Source organism: Crinia signifera, chromosome 19 (assembly GCF_055691185.1).
Source record: "Crinia signifera chromosome 19, ASM5569118v1, whole genome shotgun sequence".
Lineage (NCBI taxonomy): Eukaryota > Metazoa > Chordata > Amphibia > Anura > Myobatrachidae > Crinia > Crinia signifera.
The window spans coordinates 109,427,047-109,448,425 of record NC_139226.1 but is presented as its reverse complement, the minus strand read 5'-3'; the positions used below and the strand labels follow the sequence as shown (position 1 = coordinate 109,448,425).

Sequence of the window (21,379 nt, the reverse complement as noted above, 5' to 3'; positions counted from 1 at the left end):
AAAAAAAACTGGAGATTTCTTACCAAATCTCTCACTTTCTGAATCTCTCATCCTATTACATTTCCCCCGTGAAGTCTTTAATGCAATGTGAGTATCATAGAGGCCTCCCCACAGTTTGTCCTGGCAGCAGGGCCGGCACCACCACTAGGCAGGTCTAGGCATTTGCCTAGGGCGCCGGCCACTGGAGGGCGGTAGTGAGCTGGAAAGCTCTACCACCGCATCAGCAGAGGAGCAGGACAGAGAGCCGGGGGAAGGAGCAGGAGCAGGTGTTCGGTAAGTGAACACTCCCTCCCTCTCCTCCCCCCCCCCCCAACAGCACAGAGGCCACATCGCGCACCCCTTCTCTCCCCCCCCCCTTCCCCCCGGGTAGCCACATCGCGGACACACCTTCCACCCTGCCCAGCAAACACACTGCGTGCACCCCCCTCCCCCCCCCCCCCCCCCCGGCATCCGGGTAGCAACACCGCGCGACCCCCCCCGGTGGTCGGACACGTCACGCACCCCCCCACCCCCCCCCAGCAGTTGAGCGCCGTGGCACCCCTCCCGCCTGGGGCGCTCCGGTGCCTAGCACCGGCCCTGACACACATGAGGCTTATGAAGGCCTTTTTTATCAACAATGTATTGTGACAAGGAATCACATACACTGGATAAGATGAAGTCTTGGTCCTTATTTTGTAGCAGATAAACAGCATACCAGGTAATCAGCACAGGCAAGGATGGTTACAGCATTGCAGCATACAGATGTCACAGCATAGAACAGGGGTAGCCAACGCCAGTCCTCGAGAGCTACCAACAGTTCATGATTTTTTAGCCCACCTAGCAGGTGCACAGGTGCACTCATTACTCACTGACACATTTTAAAAGATCCACAGGTGGAGCTAATAACTTCACTTGTGAGACCTGGAAAATGTTAACTGTTGGTAGCTCTTGAGGACTGGAGTTGGCTACCTATGGCGGGATACGCTCATTAGGTCTACAACAACTAGGTCGACAAGCATTGGGTCGACACCACTAGGTCGACAGGCAGCAAGGTTGACATGGGTCTAGGTCGACATGGGTCTAGGTCAACAGGACATTAGTTCGACACAAGCATAAGGTTGACATGGACAAGGTTGACAGTCAAAAGGTCGACATGGGGTTTTTCACAGTTTTTTGAGCCGACATGTGCCAACAGGCGGTATTTCATGCCCTACCATCCACTAGGGCATGGTGGGTGAATAAAATAGTGTGCCCGAAGCATTGCGAGCAAAGCGAGCATTGCGAGGGGATGTAGTGCACTTCAAACTGTGTCCATGTCGACTGTGTCGACATTCGGGTAAAAAAAAACGGTGAAAAATCCCATGTCGATCTTTTGACTGTCGACCTTGCCCATGTCAACCTTATGCTTGTGTCGACCTAATGTTCTGTCAACCTAGACCCATGTCGACCTAGACCCATGTCGACCTAGTGGTGTCGACCCAATGCTTGTCGACCTAGTTGTTGTAGACCTAACAACCCACACCCCCTATGGCATAGAAGAAACTCCTCAGTATGTTCCAGTAGTCCCGAATGCAGCCCACACCCCCGGCCTATCAATTGGGCAGCTATTCCCCCATCAGGAACATTGACCCTCTGCCCTGGAAATCCCAAATCTTATCACATCATTAGGTAAACCTGGACTGGATCTAACTTTCCTGCTGCTGCTCTAAAACCTGGTCTGGATTTTCCACATTATCCTCATGTAGAAATATGCTGTATCTGCCACATTATGTAGTGTCATTGTGCACTTAACACAACTGAGCAATAAAAACAAACATAATTAAGAAAGTATAAGTAGTCAACTCTTTAGTATTGCTATGTAATAATAATTATATGTCACAGTTTTTGCAGTAAACATAAGATTCTTAGTAATGAATTTGATGACATAACATGGGCCCTTATTCTGATCGGTGCGGCCCGATCAGAATATGCGGCCACGACCGTGCAGGCAAATCCCCGCCTTCCATACGGATCGCCACCTGCCGTCCGTACGCGGATATGTGGCGATCCGCATGAAATTGGACGGGGATACGCCTCCTCCATGGTGGGAGCAGCCCCTGCATTCGATGGTCGCCGAACATCGAATGCAGGGCCGCACGCTCCACCAGGTCCCGCAACACAAGACCACACGGACACTTGTCCGTGTGAAATCTTGTATGGGGGCGGGCAGCTGACATCCGGCGATGTCAGATGCCCGCCCCGTACCCACGCGTCACGGCCTCATTACCATGCATACGCCCCGCGTTTGCATGGGAACGCCCATGAAACGCGGGGCGTATGCATAGGGTAATGAGGCTAAGTAGCCCCTCACGCCCCTCTACGCCCCCTGTGCGGCGTATAGAGAATCCTTGCGGCGAAATCGCCTGCACATGCGCAGAGTGACCTCTGCACATGCGCAGAAGATAAACATCGGCGGCCCGTACGCAAGCGGGAATATCCGCATCGATCAGAATAAGGGCCATGGTGACCTCATAGAGGGCTTGATTCAGACCTGTCCGTACAGGGCTGCTATGGCAAGCCTTCCACCCCTGAGAAAATCAGTAAAACGGGTGAAAAATGCTCCGTGTGTATGCACTGAGGGATTATCAGCCCAGCAATTTTACCCATCATCGCTGTACATTCTCGCTGGGCAAAATCGCCCAGTGTGTATGCACCTTTATACCCTTATCACCACGGTCCAGTACGGAGCCCTCAGCAGGACTGTCACCATTATAAAGAGGAGAACCACTCAATCAAATATATGTAAAACACTGTGGATGGAGTAAGGTATCAAATATTATTAACAAAATATTTTTGCTTTTTGAACACATGGAACCACAGAGGTCCTTTTTTTGCAATTGAAACATTGTAGTCTTTTACTTGATATGTTGCATGTTTTACAGGTGACCATTTGTTTTATATACATTGTATTATATTAAATACATTTGTTATTATAATGCTGCTTTCCCACTGCAGACCAGTTTAAAGTACTGGTAATCTTAAATGGTATTAAAAACGGTATTAGCATTCCCACTGCAGCAGATTACCATTTTAAATACCATTTAAGTACCATTCCCATTGCAGTGAACCGTGTAAAATGTAGAGTGCCTAACCCCCCCCCCCAGTGTAAAGAGTGCCTAATCCCCCCCCCCCCCCCAAGTGTAAAGACTGCCTAACCCCTGCCCTGTGCCCCCACCTCCCCTCCCCTTGTACTTACCTGCACGGGGATGCAGGGCAGTGGGGAGGCAGCGGGGGTCCATGCAGGGTCCATGCAGGGTACAGGCAGTCCCAGTGCCTGATGAGAACTAGTAGTTCTCAGTTTGCGCATATGTAGTGAGTGCACGTGCATAATAATGAGCCGCTCATTACATATGTGCATATGTAATGAGCGGCTCATTATTATGCACGTGCACTCATTACACATGCACAAAGTGAGAACTACTAGTTCTCATCAGGCACTGGGACTGGCTGGAGGCTAAATAACGTTTAAGAGGCATTCCCACTGCCTTTTAAACGTTATTTTAACGTGTAGGACTCTGCTTTAAAAACGGGTTGAAATACCATTTAGCTTTAAACGGTATTTCAACTCACTTTCCCACTGCAGCCTTAAAACGGTAAATTGCGCTGAAAATCGGCAATTTACCATTTTTTAGCCGTAGTGGGAAAGAGGCATGATTGTAGTGTGTTATGATTTGTTCCGTCATATATCACAGGTACATATTTATAATTTGATATACATAGATTTTTAATTAGGAAGTGCAAATACCTCTCCTTTTTCTGTAGTTTAACATAAAATCCTACCTGCTTCCCCAGGAAGCGTGCAGGATGCGGGAGAGCTGTCTACTCTTCTGGGGGGCTGCTGGGGATGACCCCATAAACCATGAGTCGCCCAAGCTCCTGGAAGGGTAAGCATGTATTTGTATATAAAGGAGTATTTAACCCTTTGAGAGCCAACAGCTCTGTGAGAGATGGGCAAAATATCTGCTAAAAATGCCAGCGTTGCCCTCATTTGTTATATAAGTTCAAATAAAAAATGTAGAAAAAGATGATATTTCCTATATAAGGTAACATTGCAGGTCATTATAATGAATACAAATGTTTGCTTGGCAATTTTCACACCTATTTTGACAAATTCACTTGGCACACAGAGGGTTAAACAACAGATGGAGAAACAGAAAATGAAAGCACTGTAAGAAGAAATATGTTGAGTTCTAGAATGGAATGAGAGGACGTCAGATTAATGTAACTTAAATGTTAATATTATTTTCAGAAATCTTTTCATTAACTGGAATCTGGACACACTGTGCATTGCTGAGTTGCATTTTATTAATGGAATACAATGAGTGCAAACACAGGGTTATCACGTTTACTATTGAAGAAGTGGCACCAGACAAAATTGAGGAATGCTCCAATACAATAACATAAGCAGTTGTCAAGCTAAATAATGATAACGTTCCCGCAATTGCATTGTACTGCCCTTTGGTTTTGGTTTTTAGTTAAATCATGATCGGACTAATTGTCTACCTTCAGCTCAGTGGCGTAACTACTGTAAGGCAGCCCCAGCAGCCGCTTGGGGGAGCAAGCAGCAGTGGGGTCTGTGTGGGCGCTGGCACCCGCTCGACGCACTGACATGCTGCTGCCTGCGGCTGCCCACTGACTGAGCACTGGAGGAGAGTCAGCCACAGCGCGGGTGCGGCTATGGCAGAGATGACAAATCCCCCCCACTGATTAAATTTACTGTACACAGAGCCAGCTATTGGCTACTGTGTAGAGGATGGGCAGGCGGATGGGCGTGCTAGGGCGGCCTGGGATGCGTTGGAGTCAAGGGAAGCAGCAGTGTATGCTGGTCTCTCTCTCTCCTGCTTCAGCTTCTCCGTTATGCGTGTGATGTCATCACGTCACACGCTAGGGAAACACGCTGGAGAGGAGCCTGGGGGGGGGGCACAAACCTTTTGGCAGGGGGGACCAAAATGTATAGTTACGCCACTGCTTCAGCTGTTGATGTACCGGAAATCCCAACATCCTTTACCAAGTATAATTGTTGTGTATTATGGAAGTTACATACATTACACTAAGGGAATCCTATAGATATGACTTACTCGAGTCAGTAGTTACAAGTCAAATGGGTTGAACTCGATGGACTAACAGCTTTTTTTCCACCAAAATTACTATGTTACAATGTAAAGTTATAATGGCAATTCAATAACACTGAAGACTGTTATAAAAACTAAGCACATACAACTTTTAAAGCGTTGGACCTATCTAAGCTTAAATCAAGTCACAACAGCATTGATATATCATTTTGCCTTATGCAATAACAAGTATTCTCTATATGTTATAAGTTACATCAGGTGACTTGTGCAGCAGTCATAGGTCAGAGGGAAGAGGACTCAGTTATCAGTGGAAATTCCCCTATTGATAAAATCTTGGATCTTGTCTCGGACATCTTGCTCCAGAACATCCATCTGATCCTGCATGCTGACAGTATACTGGCTCAGCTCCTTCTTCATGTCCTCCACTTTCTGCACAAGTTCCTTGTTCAGGCCATCAGCGTAGGGGACAATTGTGTCTTTAAACTCTGTGATCTTCTTCTCCATCTGCTGGTTCATCGTGGCCAGGTAGGGCTCCAGTGTCTGTCTAACACCTGTCATATCCCCATTGAGCTTGTCTCTTAGTTGGTCAGCATAGGGGTACAGTTGTCCTTTCAGCTGTACTGTGAAATTCAGGATTTCGGTTTCCATCTGGTCTACCTTCTTCCTCATCTGGACGTCCATGTTCCTCATCTGTTTGCGCAGCGCATCCTGCATTTCCTCAGCATAGGGGGTCAGGCTTTTTGAGAGCTCCTGTAACTGTTGATCTATGTTATCTTTTAGTTTATCACTGATGGGTTTCAGCTGCTTCCTCAGCTGCTCCACATTGTTGTCTATTGTGACTCCTAGTTCTTGATAAAATGGGGCCAGTGACACCTGTATCTGGTCTGCATTCTGTCGGATGTTGGCTTCCAGGTTCTTAGTTGCAGACTTCAGCTGCTGGCTGACCACCTGAATGTTTTTGTCCAGTTGGGTGCGAAGTTCTTCTGCATAAGGAGCCACTTTTTTCTGAAGCTCTTCTACGTTCTTGCTCAGCTGCTTTTGAACCTCATCTGCGTATGGGGACAGCTTGACCCTCAGCTGCTCCAGCTCCTGCCTGATCTGCTCTCTCAGCTTGTCCGAGTCTTGTGTCAGTTGCTGTTGAATCTGCTGAGCAAAGGGAACCAACTGTTGCTGCAGGTCTCCTGCATAGAGGTTCACGCTCTTCAGGTTCTTCTCAATGAGAGAACTGTGGAGGAAGAGTGAGAATGGGTTACTACATGTAACAGGATCAGTGGTAGAATTCTCAGATCATCATACTTTTTCGGGTGTGGTATAGGGGTCCGACAGTCGGGATCCCGGGATCCCGCCTCGTTGTTTAACCCCCGTGCCGGCCGCTCGCTCTATTCAACGTTCTGGGGAAATCCTCGCCGTCACAGGACGGCGAGAATTCCCCAAAACAGCGAGACCCCCGGCTAATGCAGAAAACTCGCTGTATTTAGCCGCGAGTCTCGCTGCTTCTGGAGCCGCATACGTCAATTCCCCCTCTCTCAAAAAATGGAGCGAGGGGGAATTGGCATATGAGGGGGGGGGGGGGGGGCGTGCGTTGAATACTGACCGGGTGAGTGGTGACAGCGAGCAGAAAGCTCTGCTCGCTGTCGCCAGGGCTGGCGCCACCACTAGGCAGCATCAGGTACTTGCCTAGGGCGCCGGCCACTGGAGGGCGGTACTGAGCTGCAGTAGCGCTCCTGTCCGAGGAGAGCAGAAACTAAAGCAGCTGTTATTGTTAAGTACCAGCAAGGAACAGATGAGCTTACATTACACCCGCACGCCCTGCACTGCCCCCCTACGCTGCCCCCCTGCCCCTCATTCCCCCACCCCCGTGGAGCTCGCCGGTTGAAGTGATCGGCGGGTGGTGCCGGCAAACCCCCCGTGCTGGTCAGCAGCTCTCTGCTGGAACAGGTGAACTTACACCACCCCCCCCCCCCCCCGTGGAGCCCGCCCGTTGATGCTATCCTCCACCCTTGCTGGTCAGCGCCGCGGCTATCTGCGGGTGAGCTTACACCCGCCTGGCCGACGTGATGAGAAGTGTCGACTCCAGCAGCCTCTGAAGAAAGCCGGCTATGCTGAGGTGAGGGGGGGCGGCGGAGAGAAATGTGGGGGGGGGGGTGCTGCGGTGGCGGCAGGCGGGCGGGTATGTGATAATTTGCCTAGGGTGCTGGGACAGTTCACACCGGCCCTGGCTGTCGGCATTGAATACCTGCCATTGTGTGTCCACACAAGTGGATATTGTGAACAATATCGCTCAGAAGCTCTTTCTGAGCAATATTGTTTACAACATCGCCTAGTGTGTATGGGGGCGTAACTTTATATCTGTATACAGTGTTGGACTGGCCCACATGGGTACATGGGAAACTCCCAGTGGGCCCCACCCACAGGTTCCAGATTGTGCATTTAATTTCTACATTATGCATATGTTATATTTTACTGCACACAACTATGATGTATACATTACATTCCTATTATGAATCTGGTACATTTTCATGCATGCACTATCAGCAGGAGAGGCCCCAGTAGTGGGACTGCAGAACATTTCAAATTTCAAATAGGGGAGGCACAGCAACTGCAACCAACTGCCATTCCTAGCTGACTCACTGGCAGTTGGCGTGGCTCCCCAATTTCATTTTAGAGTTTACTGCAGCCCCCTCCCCACTGGAGCCTCCACTGACTAGCAGTATTTACTATCTATATTTATCAAGGGATCCACACCATGCATTAATGGTTAGCCAAGTCTCTATCCATGGGAACCTACCACTGCATTTCCCCAATGGGCCTTTCATGACCCAGTCAGACACTGTCTGTAGATCAATGCTATAGACAACCTGAATTTCTAATAGGCACTCAGCAAACATGGAAGCATGCAAAATTATTTAAATAATGAATTCACTACTGCATTCAAGACTATTAGAAAAAAAAATCAGAAGATGTACAAAACACATTTATGAAAACAGTTGTAAAGGAAAAACCTGATATTCTAATAATTTTTAGTTATTCTATTGCAGTTTATAAAGTGAAAGTACACATCTGATTGTTGCTTAAGGTAACACCACCCTTGACTAGGGATGGCCATCGATGCTATCACCAATGATGGTTATCATCGATGGCATTAGTGTAAATAGCCATCAATGGTAGCATACTATGGGAAGTATGACCATAGATGGTTTTAAATATCGATTCCATCCCTTTACTTTGACTGATTGGCCTGTGGGCCAAACAAAACCTGGGGGCGGTGCTTTACGGGTGTCAGGGGCGGAGCTATGCTCCATGTCCCGGCCCCTTGGATAAGAAAATAAAAAGCCTATTTGGTTATGCTTTGACATTGATGGAGGGAAACCAATCTGGATCTCCCCATCAATGGTAAAACTATTCTACATTAGTCATAAACCATTAATGATTTAGAATCATCAATGGCTGATGGCCATCCAGGGGCAAACGCAGGATTTTCAGAAGGGGGTTTCCAGAGGGGCGGAGCAAAGCACAGAGATGGACACTTAGGTGACCCAGTATATGCTGGGTCAGTTAAAGTATTATAGATAGACCAAATGTATATAAAAAATAATAATAATAATAATAATAATAATAAAAAAAATATATATATATATATATATATACATATATATATATACATACAGGGGCGTCAACAGCAGTGTAGACCCCTGAGCATAGCAATGTATTGGGGCCCCTATCGATCCTCCAGCGGTAGGGGTGGGGGAAGCTTTGATGTCCCCCGGGTGGTAGGGGGTATTATATCAGCCGCTCAGTATGTAGGGCCTGGATCAGTCATTTCCACTAATTAGCCCTTTACTGCACAGATTGTGGGAGATGGGGTGGGAGAAGGGGGCATTGGGCTGAATGAAGGGGCCCTGATACATAACTTCCAGGGTCGTAGAGGATGTTTAATATGCAGAGGAGGGGTGTATAGTGGAGTGGGCTTATTATTCATAATTTTCTGGTGGGAGGACAGCTTGCTTGACTGCAGATATCTCCAGTTCCCAGAAATAGATTTCTTAGATTTTGGAAGATGGAATTAAAATCTAGAGAATCCCACCTACCAAATGATATTGGGGACTAGGGGATCAGAGTTCAGGAGGCAGAGCAATCTGCCAACGAGAATATAAAACTACATACCAGGTGAGTGGAGCTGGAGCAGTAACCAGCTGCTGGAAGGCTGATATCTCTGGTTCTGGGATCAGTAGAGACAAGCTTCTAGTGTCCCTCAAAGGGGGAGAGTCCCAGCTTTTGGAATATACCATCAGAAAAACTCTATGTCAGACAGAACCTGAAATATCTGACTGGGAAGAGCAATTAACAGGCTTGGATGGGGACCACTGCTTTGAAGTCAGATATCTCCGGTTCCCAAGGGCCGATTTTTAAAATTCTTGTACCCATGGAAAGAGGGGACCCTCAGCTTTCAGCCTAGGGCCCTTAGACTCCTGGGGGGGGGGTTTCTGGGTACTCAGAAACCCCCCCTGCGTGCGCTACTGCCATCCCTACCCTTCACCTGTGCAATCCTGAGACTTTCATAAGCTGGCTTTTGGTTGGTATAGCTGCCTATGATTCCGTCACTTACTTTAGCTGCTTGCTGATGTCGGACTGCTTAATCTGCACCGCAGTGTCCTTAGTGCCGCTGGTCAGCTGGCTGAAGTAATTCCAGAAGGCATCAACCACCTTATCAGTGCTGACTTCAGCCTGAGATCCTAAAGCAAGAAGAATGTGTTAGAAGAACCTTTAAGTCTTTCACTCACAGAAACTCACCTGCCTACTGTATGCGTGTACTGACCTGCGACTGCGCACACAGCGAGCGCCAACACGGCTACTTTCACCAACATGTTGAGTCAGTGGATGGGTCAGCAGAAATGAAAAGATCCCCAGCAATGTAGATCTGCATAAAGAAATGGATAAAAGATTAGAAATGGTTAGACTTAATAACGAAGATCTTCAAGACTCCAAACATTACAAATAACATAAAAATAATGTCATTAGCTAGGTGAGATTGTCATTGTGTGACTAATGCATATATATCAAAATGGTCACTAATATTAGAACCCTTCTCATTTTCAAAAACAAAACCATGTTCTATGCTGTGCGTGTCTACTCCAATAGGAAGGCTGGCTAAGATCTCCCTTACCTGGACCCTTGGTTCCTGGGAGTGAGACTGCTGCAGATGCTGTAGGCTGCCTTTATATTACAACCATCTCTCTTCCCTGTCTGTGATCCAAGGCAGCTTATTGGACTTTTGATTTGTTTTACAACGTGGTTTTGTGACGTGTCCCGGCTTTCATGGTGATGCTGGAAGTGTGATCAGACCTGGTCACTGAGTCATAGGAGGGAACTGCTGAATGTTTTGTTATTCAGACTGCAGCTTACAGTGAAATCACAAGTCCCATCATCAATGCATATGGTCACAGACCTACAGGTTATTATCGGTCATATCTGGGTTTAGCAAAATAATAGACTTACCAGTACAATTCAGGCAAAATAACCATGAATCACATGCAGTTCTATTTTATCTGTACTGAATTGCAGATGTTGACCCTAGGAAAGAGCTTACTAGATCAAGATTGAAGTTGCTTAACGGAAGCCACACCACAGAGTTGATTTCATAACCATACTGTCTGTGCCTATGGGGTCATGTAAAACTGGCATTTTCCTGAAAGCTGACCTTGATTCTAGTATCATACTTCCCAACTGTCCTGATTTCGGCTGTCCTGCCACAGCTTCTAGGGGCCTCAGTGTCGCATAGTGGTGGTGGGTAACATAGTAACATAGTAACATAGGGGATTATTCTGGTTGATTCGCAAGTCTGCTAATTCGCATCCTTGCGAGTCCACCAAACCCCGCCTTGCTAATGGATGGCTAGCGGCACCCATTCGCAAAGGCGATTTGCATGCAGGGGTTTGCGAATGTATGTTAAACAGTAACATCTATTCGCAGGCCAGGGGGAACCTCCCACATCTTTCGTTGGTCACCGACCATCAAAATATGTGGAAGGTGCGCGCATATAAAAGTGACTTTCAAGTCACTTACGTATGTGTGCACACTGGGAAGGAATTGGACGGGCAGCTGACATGTCAGCTGCCCGCCCCCTGCGCCCGCGTCATGGCCTCATTAGCATGAGAACACCCAGTGTTCTCATGAGAATGCCCATGAAACGCTGGGAGTTCCCATATGCTAATGAGGCCACCAGCCTCCACGCCCCTCTCAGTCCCCCACTCACTGTTCTGAGTGTGAATGCACAGGAATGCGCACCGCACCACCATCGGTCCCTGTGTGGAAGCAAAAGTTTTTAAAGTAAAAAAAAAGTCTATCGAGTTCAAACTATTTTTAAAATTATACTATAGTATCCTATCTCCAGCATTCCCTGAGCCCTTGGCTGATAATTATCTTACTGGAACTCCCGCTATATTTAATAATTTTTTACCCATTCGTCTTTCTCCACTAAAAATTGTTCCAAGCCTTTCTTAAATATATTAAGTGAATCAGCCATCGCAACCTTTTCTGGCAGATAATTCCAGAGCTTGCACTAAGCTTCAAAAGTGATAAAATGGAGAGTGATAACCAGCCAGCCAATCAGCTCCTACCTGCCATGTCACAGACTGTGTTTGAAAAATGACAGGTAGGAGCTGATTGGCTGACTATAACTCTCCATTTATCATTTTTGAAGCTTAGTACATCTGGCTCCTTAACTGTGAAAAAACCTTTCCTTCGCTGCGTATGAAATCTCATTTCCTCCAGCCAGGGCGGCGCCACCACTAGGCAGCTCTAGTTATTTGCCTAGGGTGCCGGCCACTGGAGGGCGTCAGTTTACAGCAGGTGTTCCCCCCCCCCTCGATGGAGGTGAGTGGCACCGGCGGAGGCCACAACTCCCCCCCTCCGGAGCGACTAGGTGGCCGCCGCCGCATCATCCGGTCCCCCTCCCTACCCCTGGAGTTACTTCACCCGACAGTACTCTGTATTGGCTCTTTATGTTTTATATATATTAATAATGTCTCCTTTTTTTCTAATGTCAATTCCTAGCCTAGCTAACCGTCCCTCTGCCTGGCTAACCGTCCCTCTGCCTGACTAACCGTCCCTCTGCCTGGCTAACCGTCCCTCTGCCTGGCTAACCGTCCCTCTTCTTTTTAAGGAGTGGCGCCCAGATCTGAATACTGAATTCCAGCTGGGGCCTTACTAATCCTCGACCTTATACTTGTCGACCGATCAAAATCATTCCATCAGACCAAAATCTAATACCCTATGAACAGTCTCAGTAATTGTGCACATTTTGTTAAAGCAGCAAACAATGCAAAGAAAATAACCCATTTAGTTTTGCCTTTATATTACCGCTGCTTTAAGTCTATGTGCTTATGTACTAACACAAAGTAATGACCCGTGCATTATGAATTGTATGATGTTATAACCTGGACACAAAATTAAATGTTGTCTGAGCATAGTACAGTTACGAGAGGCTGACACATGAAACAGTATATTATTTGGGGAAGCATATCTAATGAACATAACTCCAAGGACATACATCTAGATTAGGTGAGTGTGACGTGATCTGTGAACTTTGCTCCTATGACTCTTATACAAACACTCTTCTCATTCTCCTTTGCTCGCCCTTAAGTTTCTGAACTGTTAAGGACCAGTCCTGTATATTACAGATCCATCCCAAGAAATAGGAAAAGCCAATAACTTTTAGTATTTCCAATATGCACACTCCCTGTAATATTGGCAGACGTTTCCAATATCTATTATAATTATTTTGCATTTAGAATTTAAAGATTAATTAACGATCTGTAATAACTATACAGTGTTGCTGAAGAATTGTTTTAAAATGTTGTCAGTTACAGTATGCTGCTGTATGGTGTTGTTTATAACAGTAAGATGGGAGTTCTGTTTCACATGGGATGTTGCTATGGCAACCAACCAGAATTTACTAATTTAGCACTCCCTAGAGGATAATAGATAGTATGGGGGAAATTTACTAAAGGAAATTTGTAAAAAAAAAATAGGTGTATTTGTATTTAGAAATAAGTGTATTTCTAAATACAAATACACCTATTTTTTTACAAATTTCCTTTAGTAAATTTCCCCCTATATGACTGGTTGCCCATAGCAATATCTCATCTGCAATAGAACTCCCATCTTAGTAAGCTTTCTTCTAATAGTCCACTTACCCATGAGTATTAAGAAAAACATCAGTGATACCGCAATACATTTGAAATGTAATAGGATGAGAGATTCAAAAATTGAGAGATTTGGTAAGAAATCTCCATATTTTTTTTTAAAGCAGCAATTATTTATACTTTAAAATCAAACTGGTTTTGCAGTGTAAATGATTGCCGCTTTAAAAAAAACTGGAGATTTCTTACCAAATCTCTCACTTTCTGAATCTCTCATCCTATTAAATTTCACCCATGATGTGTCAACATCATTTACAGCTGTGGTTAGGGGATTGTAGATAGAGAATATTTTCCTGAACGCCTTGTAATCACTTATATACCCCTTTTCCACCAAAGTCCAAAATCAGACACAGGTCTTGCCACATTTCCATTGCGGCATTTGCCTGTGATATTTCTGGGTCAGCGCCATTCACACTGCACACGAGAGCAGTGCCGGTGCTTGGAGTTGATGTCATCTCTAAATGCCTGAACTCCCCTAAACTCCAACTGGAATGGACCAGCAGGTGGGGGTTGTCCGTCCATACAGGAGGGCTGAAATCTCTCCATCCCCAATTACAGCCACAGACACTATTTGGATATTTTAATTTTTGACTAGTCAATGTAAGCTACACAGGTTGGATTCCCAAGCAACTGGACCCGTTTTATTTTTTAAACAGTCATATGCACTGAGCAAAACCACATGCAGCAGAAGTGAGCTATTAGTAATTTAGAGTGAATTGAATAGGTAATATTGAGTTTATGCCTGATATTTAGAAGGGCAATGTTTTTACTAGCAAAACCTGACCATGTGACATACAGATGGAGCCCATTTCATTCACTGCCGGTGCTCGCACGCACTCGCATCCCAATCAGTCAATGGCTGGATGGCAGGACCCTGCCCATCTCCGCTTCAGGGAGACGGGCAGGGTTACGGGGGGTGTGGGGGGTGGCAGCAACCGACGGGGACCGGCGATGAGGTGGCAGTGACCAACGGGGAGCTCCCTCGGAACGGGGCATGCAAGTGTCTCGTGTGAGCGCACCGCCTTCCAACAGTTGGTGGGGCTTGGCGGCTGGCGGGGGCTGGCGATTCTTTCATCAGCCCCTGCAAGCATGAGAGGGGCTCCATCTGTAATTGCTCTTTTAAACACAATCAGAGGTGCAGAGGTTTACAACCTGACATGTCATAAATGACATGACATGGACAATAAGTGGCGGAACTTGTGAGTGGTTGGCCCAGGTGCAAAAATATAATTTGGGCCCCCCTCCTTTACTCCAGCGCAAGTTTACAATATGCCACACACACACACCTCCCAACTGTCCCGATTACAGCAAGACAGTCCTGCTATTGGAGACTGTCCCATTGTCCCGCAGGCAGGGGGGGGGGGGAGGAGATCACTGAAGAGATGCCATGAGCCTGCGCATGGCAACTGTTTAGGAGGTAGGGAGGGAGCCCAGGGGGATACCCAGCTGCTAGGGGAGTGCTGGGACCCCCCTGAAATTTGTAAAAAAGGGTTGTGGCAAGGCCACACCCACTCCCCCTTAGCCCACCTCCTTTGGCGCGGCAGGTCCCGGTTTAAAGATGAACAATTTGAGAGGTGTGTACACAGCAGTGGTTTATATCAGTTTGCCTCTTTAGTCCTCAGGACCCTGGTGCAATGCACCTGCTGCACCAATGGTAGTTCGGCCTTTGTGGACAACATTATATCACATTGAAAAAAAAGACTGTTATGAGAACCAGGTAACCATACAACTTGACATGCCTTGGACCCAGTGGCATAACTCCATTGGAAGCACTGGCCCCTGGGCTCCAGGGGTGCCGGACGGCTCCCCGGCAGTCGGGATTCCGACAGTCATTACTCCGACATCGGTATCCCGACTGCTCCCTCATGGGGGTCCACGACTGGAGAATAAAATAGGTAACGAGCGCAGCTCGCCACCGTGCCCGCAGCGTGGTGAGTGCAGCGTGGTGAGTGCAGCGTGGCGAGCGGCTTTATTGCGCTGCCCCGCTGTGCAGTCGGGATTCCGACGGCGGAGTAATGATTATCGGAATCCCGACTGTCGGTGTGTCACACCACACCCGGCTCCAGCTGTCAGGGGGGCACCAAAGGGAACGACAGAGGGGGCTGCTGAGCATGGATAGATCTCTCTCCACACATTTCATTCTGTAGTGATTTATTGGAACCACTTCTGACTGCTGTCCTTGCTCACAAGCCCCCTTGGTGACCCCCAGCTGGATCTTGAGCTCAAGAGTAATAGAATGTGCTGGGAGTTTTAAAGGTCCCTCTGCAGAGACTGTATGCTAAGAAAGTCCCCCATAGAGAATGTGTAATATGCAAAGTAATATGCAAATACAGTTGTTTCTAAACACTTTATTTACATGAAATATGATATAGAAAGTAGTCTTTTTCTTTGCCCCGTCAGCTGTTCTACCGCACATGTGCTAAAGGGGTGGATCACCACCAGGGGAGGCTTCAGAGGGGGCCTGCATAGCAGTTCAAAATCCAAATAGGGAACCACACCAACTGCCTTTCCAAACTGACTCACTGGCAGTTGGTGTTGCTCCCATATTAGTATTTGTACTGTGCTGCAGTCCCTCCTCTGGAGCCACCACTGATCACCACGATCTATTTCACCTCCAGGCACCTGGTTTGAACTTACACCCCTACTTGGACCTATTTAAGCTTAAAACAAGTCACACCGACATTGATACACTTATGCACTTACAAGCATTGTTTATATGTTATGCTATAGGTTACATTAGGTGACATTGTTGACCAGGCATAGGTCGGAATGATGAGGACTCAGCTCTTAGGGGAAATTCCCCTATTAATGAAATTTTGGATATTGTCTCGGACCTCTAGCTCCAACAAAACATCCATCTGATCCTGCGTGCTGACACTAATTTGACCCAGCTCCTGCTTCATGTCCTTCTCCACAAGTGCCTTGTTCAGGCCATTGACAAAGGGGACAATTGTGTCTCTAAACTCTGCAATCTTCTGGTCAATCTGCCGCTCTATCTTAATCAGGTAGGGCCTTAGTGTCTCTATGATATCTACTATATCACCATTGAGCTTGTCTCTTAGCTGGTCTGCATAGGGGTAGAGTAGGTCTTTCAGCTGTACGGTTAAGTTGAGGATTTGGCTTTCCATCTGCTCTACCTTCTTCCTTATCTGATTGTCCATGTTCTCCACCTGTTTGTGCAGCACTTCCTCCATATCCCCAGCATAGGGGGTCAGGCTTATATAGAGCTCCAGGAACTGTTGATCTATGTTATCTTTCAATTTATCAGTGATGGGTTTTAGCTGCTTCCTTAGCTGCTCCACATTGTTGTCTATTATGACCCCCAGTGTTTGATAAAATGGGACCAGTGACACCTGTATCTGGTCTGCATTCTGACGGATGTTGGCTTCAAGGTCCTTATTTGCAGACTTCAGCTGCTGGCTGACCACCTGAATGTTTTTGTCCAGTTGGGTGCGAAGTTCTTCTGCATACGGAGCCACTTTTTTCTGAAGCTGTTCTACGTTCCTGCTCAACTGCTTTTGCACCTCATCTGCATATGGAGACAGCCTGACCCTCAGCTGCTCCAGCTCCTGTCTGATCTGCTCGCTCAGCTTGTCTGAGTCTTGCATCATTTGCTTTTGAATCTGCTGAGCAAAGAGAACCAACTGTTGCTCTAGTTCTCCTGCATAGAAGTTTACAGTCTTCAGGTTCTCCTCAATGAGAGAACTGTGGAGAAAGGGTGAGAATTAGATACTATGGCCAGATGTATCAAGCTTCAAAAGTGATAAAATGGAAAGTGTTAAACACCCGGCAGCCAATCAGTTCCTGTCTGATATTTTTCAAACACAGTCTGTGACATGGCAGGAAGGAGCTTATTGGCTGGCTGTTTATCACTTTCTATTTTATCACTTTTGAAGCTTGATACATCTGGCCCTATATGTGTAAGATTATCAAGGTTAGTAGCGGCTGTTGCTTTAAGTGCTTGCGATCGCATGCGATTTTATAGGGTGCAATTCTATTACATTAGCTATACACTTGTATGACATGCAATGAGGTTTTAGGCACCCCCCCCCACTATCCACGCCACCTCGAAGCGTGGCAAGCGGCGGCGGAACGCGTCCTCCTGACCTTTTCATACCCCCATGTCGGTGTGGAGTTGATTTTATATAGTGTGGCGAGCGCAGCGAGTCACCAAGTCCGAAGCTTGGCGAGACCCACGTGGGGATGCAGAATACATGTAAAGTCATCCACGTCCCCTCGCGGGGCTCGCTGCGCTCGCCGCGCTTCGGGCTCGGTGGCTCGTTGAGCTCGCCACACTATATAAAATCAACTCCACACCGACGTGGATAGTGGGGTATGAAAAGGTCTGAAGGACGTGTTCCGCCGCCCCTTGTGGGACTCGCTGCACTTGCCACGCTTCGGGGTGCCGTGGATAGTGGGGAGGTGCCTAAAACCTCATTGCATGTCATACAAGTGTGTAGCTAATGTAATGCCATCTCACCCTATAAAATCGCATGCGATTTTGTGGGAGGTGCGATTCGATGCGATCCGCCGGGGATAAGAGAGCAGTGAATAAATTACGTAGGAAAATCGCATCGCAGGGCACTAAAACGGCCCATGCGATGCAATTTGATTTTCTTGCGCAGAATCGCCCACTAAGCAATTTGCTTAGTGGGCGCCCTGGTAATACACAAGTACTAAGCCACCTGTCAGCCAGTGATTTTTTTTAAGAAGTGGCCCTTTTTTGCCTTGCTTTACTGTGTGGTATCAGGTGTATAATAAGTCTGCTATGCGGCGTAAGGTGTATAAGGAGCACTACTAATAATGGGGTGTTGGCAGTGAATGCAGGGGGTGGGGTGAAGTAGAGCGTGGGCCTCGGTGCTGATGGGGCACTGGAAGTGCATGCAGGTGTAGGAGAGATTGTTTACTGCTATGGTGATTGTAATGAATGCAGGGGAGGAGGACTGTGTGACTGGATGATGCTGGGGTGTTGGCAGTGAATGTGGGTAAGGGGAAGTGTAATATTGCTGCTGAGTCTAGGGTATTACTAGTGAAACACTGGGTTCCGGGCTCCTAGAATAAACTTATACCAGTGAAAGCACAGCTTGTATAATGACATTTAGGAACTGGTTGCCTGGGACAAACTCTTTCCACTTTATCTCTGCAAGCTTAATACACATTCAACAAAGCCTGTAAGCACCTAGAACAGGCATGTCCAAACTATGGCCCTCCAACTGTTGTGAAACTACACATCCCAGCATGCCTTGCCATAGTTTTAGCATTCCCTAACAGCAAAACTGTGGTAAGGCATGATGGGACTTGCAGTTGGAGGGCCATAGTTTGGACATGCCTGACCTAGAACAACTATCTATATAATTAATTCACTATATCTATTTCAAGGCTCACTGTTGAAATAAATAACAAAACCTGAAGATGTATAAATAATTTACATGTCTACAAATTGTTGTAAAGGGAAAATATCATGATGCTTATTGTAAATCCCCATACACACGATCGCCTTGGATATGGTCACTGAGCGACCATATCCCCGTGTGTAGTGGGCGACTGTCGCTCTGGGGTGGTCACTGGTCACAGGAGCATGCTCCTGCGACCAGCGGCTTCCCCCAGTAATTAGCTGTTTCCCCCAGCAGTGTCTGCTTTTCATCAGCGATCAGGGGCGTAACTGCCATAGGTGCAAGGGGGTCAGCTGCTATGGGACCCAGAGCTGAGGGGGGCCCATCTTTACTGTCTAAGTAATATGTTTTACATACATTTATCACCATCAGTTGCTAAATAGGGGGCCCTTAAAAACATTTGCTATGGGGCCTACGAATATCTAGTTAAGCCCCTGTCAGCGATCATCTCTGGTCGCTGATGAAAAATGGAACACAGCAATATATTGCTCCGTGTGTGCGGAGCTTTACAGGAACATTCTCATTTTTCTGGTGCAGTTTAGAAAATAAACTCACATGCCTGATTGGTTGCTATGGGTAACACCACCCTTGTACTACTTTAATACCTAAAACTTTGGTTGGTATTGCTGCCTATGATACCGTCACTTACTTTAGCTGCTTGCTGATGTCGGACTGCTTAATCTGCACCGCAGTGTCCTTAGTGGCGCTGGTCAGCTGGCTGAAGTAATTCCAGAAGGCATCAACCAGATTATCAGTGCTGACTTCAGCCTGAGATCCTAAAGCAAGAAGAATGTGTTAGAACCTTTAAGTCTTTCACTCACAGAAACTCACCTGCCTACTGTATGCGTGTACTGACCTGCGACTGCGCACACAGCGAGCGCCAACACCGCTACTTTCACCAACATGTTGAGTCAGTGGATGGGTCAGCAGAAAATAAAAAGATCCCCAGCAATGTAAATCTGCTTAAAGAAATGGATACGAAGGTTAGAATCCATCTCAAATTCAAAAACGAAACCTCATGTTCTGCGCTGTGCATGTCTACTCCCATAGCAAGGCTGGCTAAGATCTCGCTTACCTGGACCTTCGGCACCAGTGTGAGGCTGGTGCTGATTCTGTAGGCTGCCTTTATATTGCACCATCTCCATTCCCTGTGATCCAAAGCAGCTTACTGGACTTTTGATTTGTTTTACAGAATGTTATTCACGTGGTATGCACAGTGATGCTGGAAGTGGGATCAGACCTGGTCACTGAGTGTTTTGTTATTCAAAAGCTGCAGCTTACAATGAAATACCAAGTCCCACCATCAATGCATGTGGACACAGAGTTTCAGGTTATTATCGGTCATATCTGGGCTTAACAAATGAATAGATTTACAGAGAGTAATTCAGGCCAAATTACCATGAATCAGTGGGGAGGTGGCTGGGGTATATGTAGGGCTTAAAGTGGTCATGCAGAGGTGGGGGAACTAATTTCTCTATGCAGTGGCGTAACGAAAACTTTTGCTCCCCCCCCCCCCCCCCGCCGGGACAATTTCGCCCCCCCCCCCCCCCTCCCGGACAATTTCGCCGCCGCCCCGCGGCGCGGGAAGCGCTTCTGACTGAAAACACGTCAGCCAATCAGTGTGCAGCCAGTGTTTTCAGTCAGAAGCGCTTCCCGCGCCGCGGGGCGGCGGAGATAGCACGTTATTTCCACTTCACTGCAGGGACCCCGGCAACATCATACTCAGCGCCGCAGGCACAGGGACCTCCAGGCTCTCCCTGACTACAGGTACCTCCGCGCCGCACAGACCCCCCCTGCCAGCTCCCCGCTGCACCCGCAAGCAGTGGGGAGCTGGCGGAGAAACAATAGCGCCCGCAGACCCCCGGCGCCTCCCCGCCACCGCGGGGGCTGCGGCCCTATAGTTACGCCACTGTCTCTATGCCACCTAATTTCCTCCCTCCCCAGTGCTGCAAGTGAGGCGGTACGGGTAGTACGGCTTACCACTAAAACATAGTGTGCCGTTACCCCATACCACCATAACAAATTACCCCCCCCCCGACTCCTACTGCCCGCATATGTAAGTGGCGGGGGGCGTGGCCTGTACAGGTCCGCCGCCCCCCACCACAGCAGATTCCCTATGGAGGGGAGGGCGGGGAGCGCATTGCGCGTCTCTCCTTCCTCTCCCTCCCCTCCCTCAGTAGCAGCAGTGGCGGCGGAGGCGGGAGGCAGCGGCTGGAGGGGGAGAGACCAGGCTGCAGCAGGACTCAGGAGACAACTTGAGCCGCCCAGGCCAGCCAGCCAGCACTACACGGTGAGTTGTGCTGTGCTGCCACTGGCACTGTGGGGGCATATCTGGCACTGTGGTCGGGCATATCTAGCACTGTGGGGGGCATATCACGCACTGGAGGCATATATGGCACTGTGGGGGGCATATCTGGCACTGGGGGCATATCTGGCACTGTGCGGGCATATCTGGAACTGTCTGGCACTGTGGGGGCATATTGCTGGCACTGGGGTTATATGGGTGGCACTGTGTGGGCATATCTGGCACTGTGTGGGCATATCTGGCACTGTGGGGGCATATCTGGCACTGTGTGGCACTGGGGAGCATATGTCTGGCACTGTGGGGCATATCTGGCACTGTGGGGGCATATCTGGCACTGTGGGGGCATATTCATGGCACTGTGGGGGCATACTTAGCACTGTGGGGGCATAT

General features: G+C 47.8%; 2 protein-coding genes across 2 annotated transcripts; both read right to left on the bottom strand.

Moving 5' to 3' along the window:
• Positions 1 to 4,303: 4,303 nt before the first annotated feature.
• On the bottom strand, positions 4,304 to 10,410 carry LOC146042892 (uncharacterized). The gene is made up of 4 exons (XM_083163172.1): positions 10,255 to 10,410; positions 9,907 to 10,008; positions 9,697 to 9,823; positions 4,304 to 6,315 (listed from the first exon to the last, which is right to left on the bottom strand). The coding sequence occupies exons 2-4, from the start codon at positions 9,953 to 9,955 to the stop codon at positions 5,388 to 5,390; spliced, it is 1,104 nt and encodes a 367-aa protein (XP_083019298.1). The 5' UTR covers positions 9,956 to 10,008; positions 10,255 to 10,410; the 3' UTR covers positions 4,304 to 5,387.
• Positions 10,411 to 15,624: 5,214 nt separating this feature from the next.
• Positions 15,625 to 19,855, bottom strand: LOC146042031 (uncharacterized). Its single transcript, XM_083161939.1, has 4 exons — positions 19,760 to 19,855; positions 19,541 to 19,643; positions 19,334 to 19,460; positions 15,625 to 16,996 (listed from the first exon to the last, which is right to left on the bottom strand). The coding sequence occupies exons 2-4, from the start codon at positions 19,587 to 19,589 to the stop codon at positions 16,072 to 16,074; spliced, it is 1,101 nt and encodes a 366-aa protein (XP_083018065.1). The 5' UTR covers positions 19,590 to 19,643; positions 19,760 to 19,855; the 3' UTR covers positions 15,625 to 16,071.
• Between the last annotated feature and the right edge of the window lie 1,524 nt (positions 19,856 to 21,379).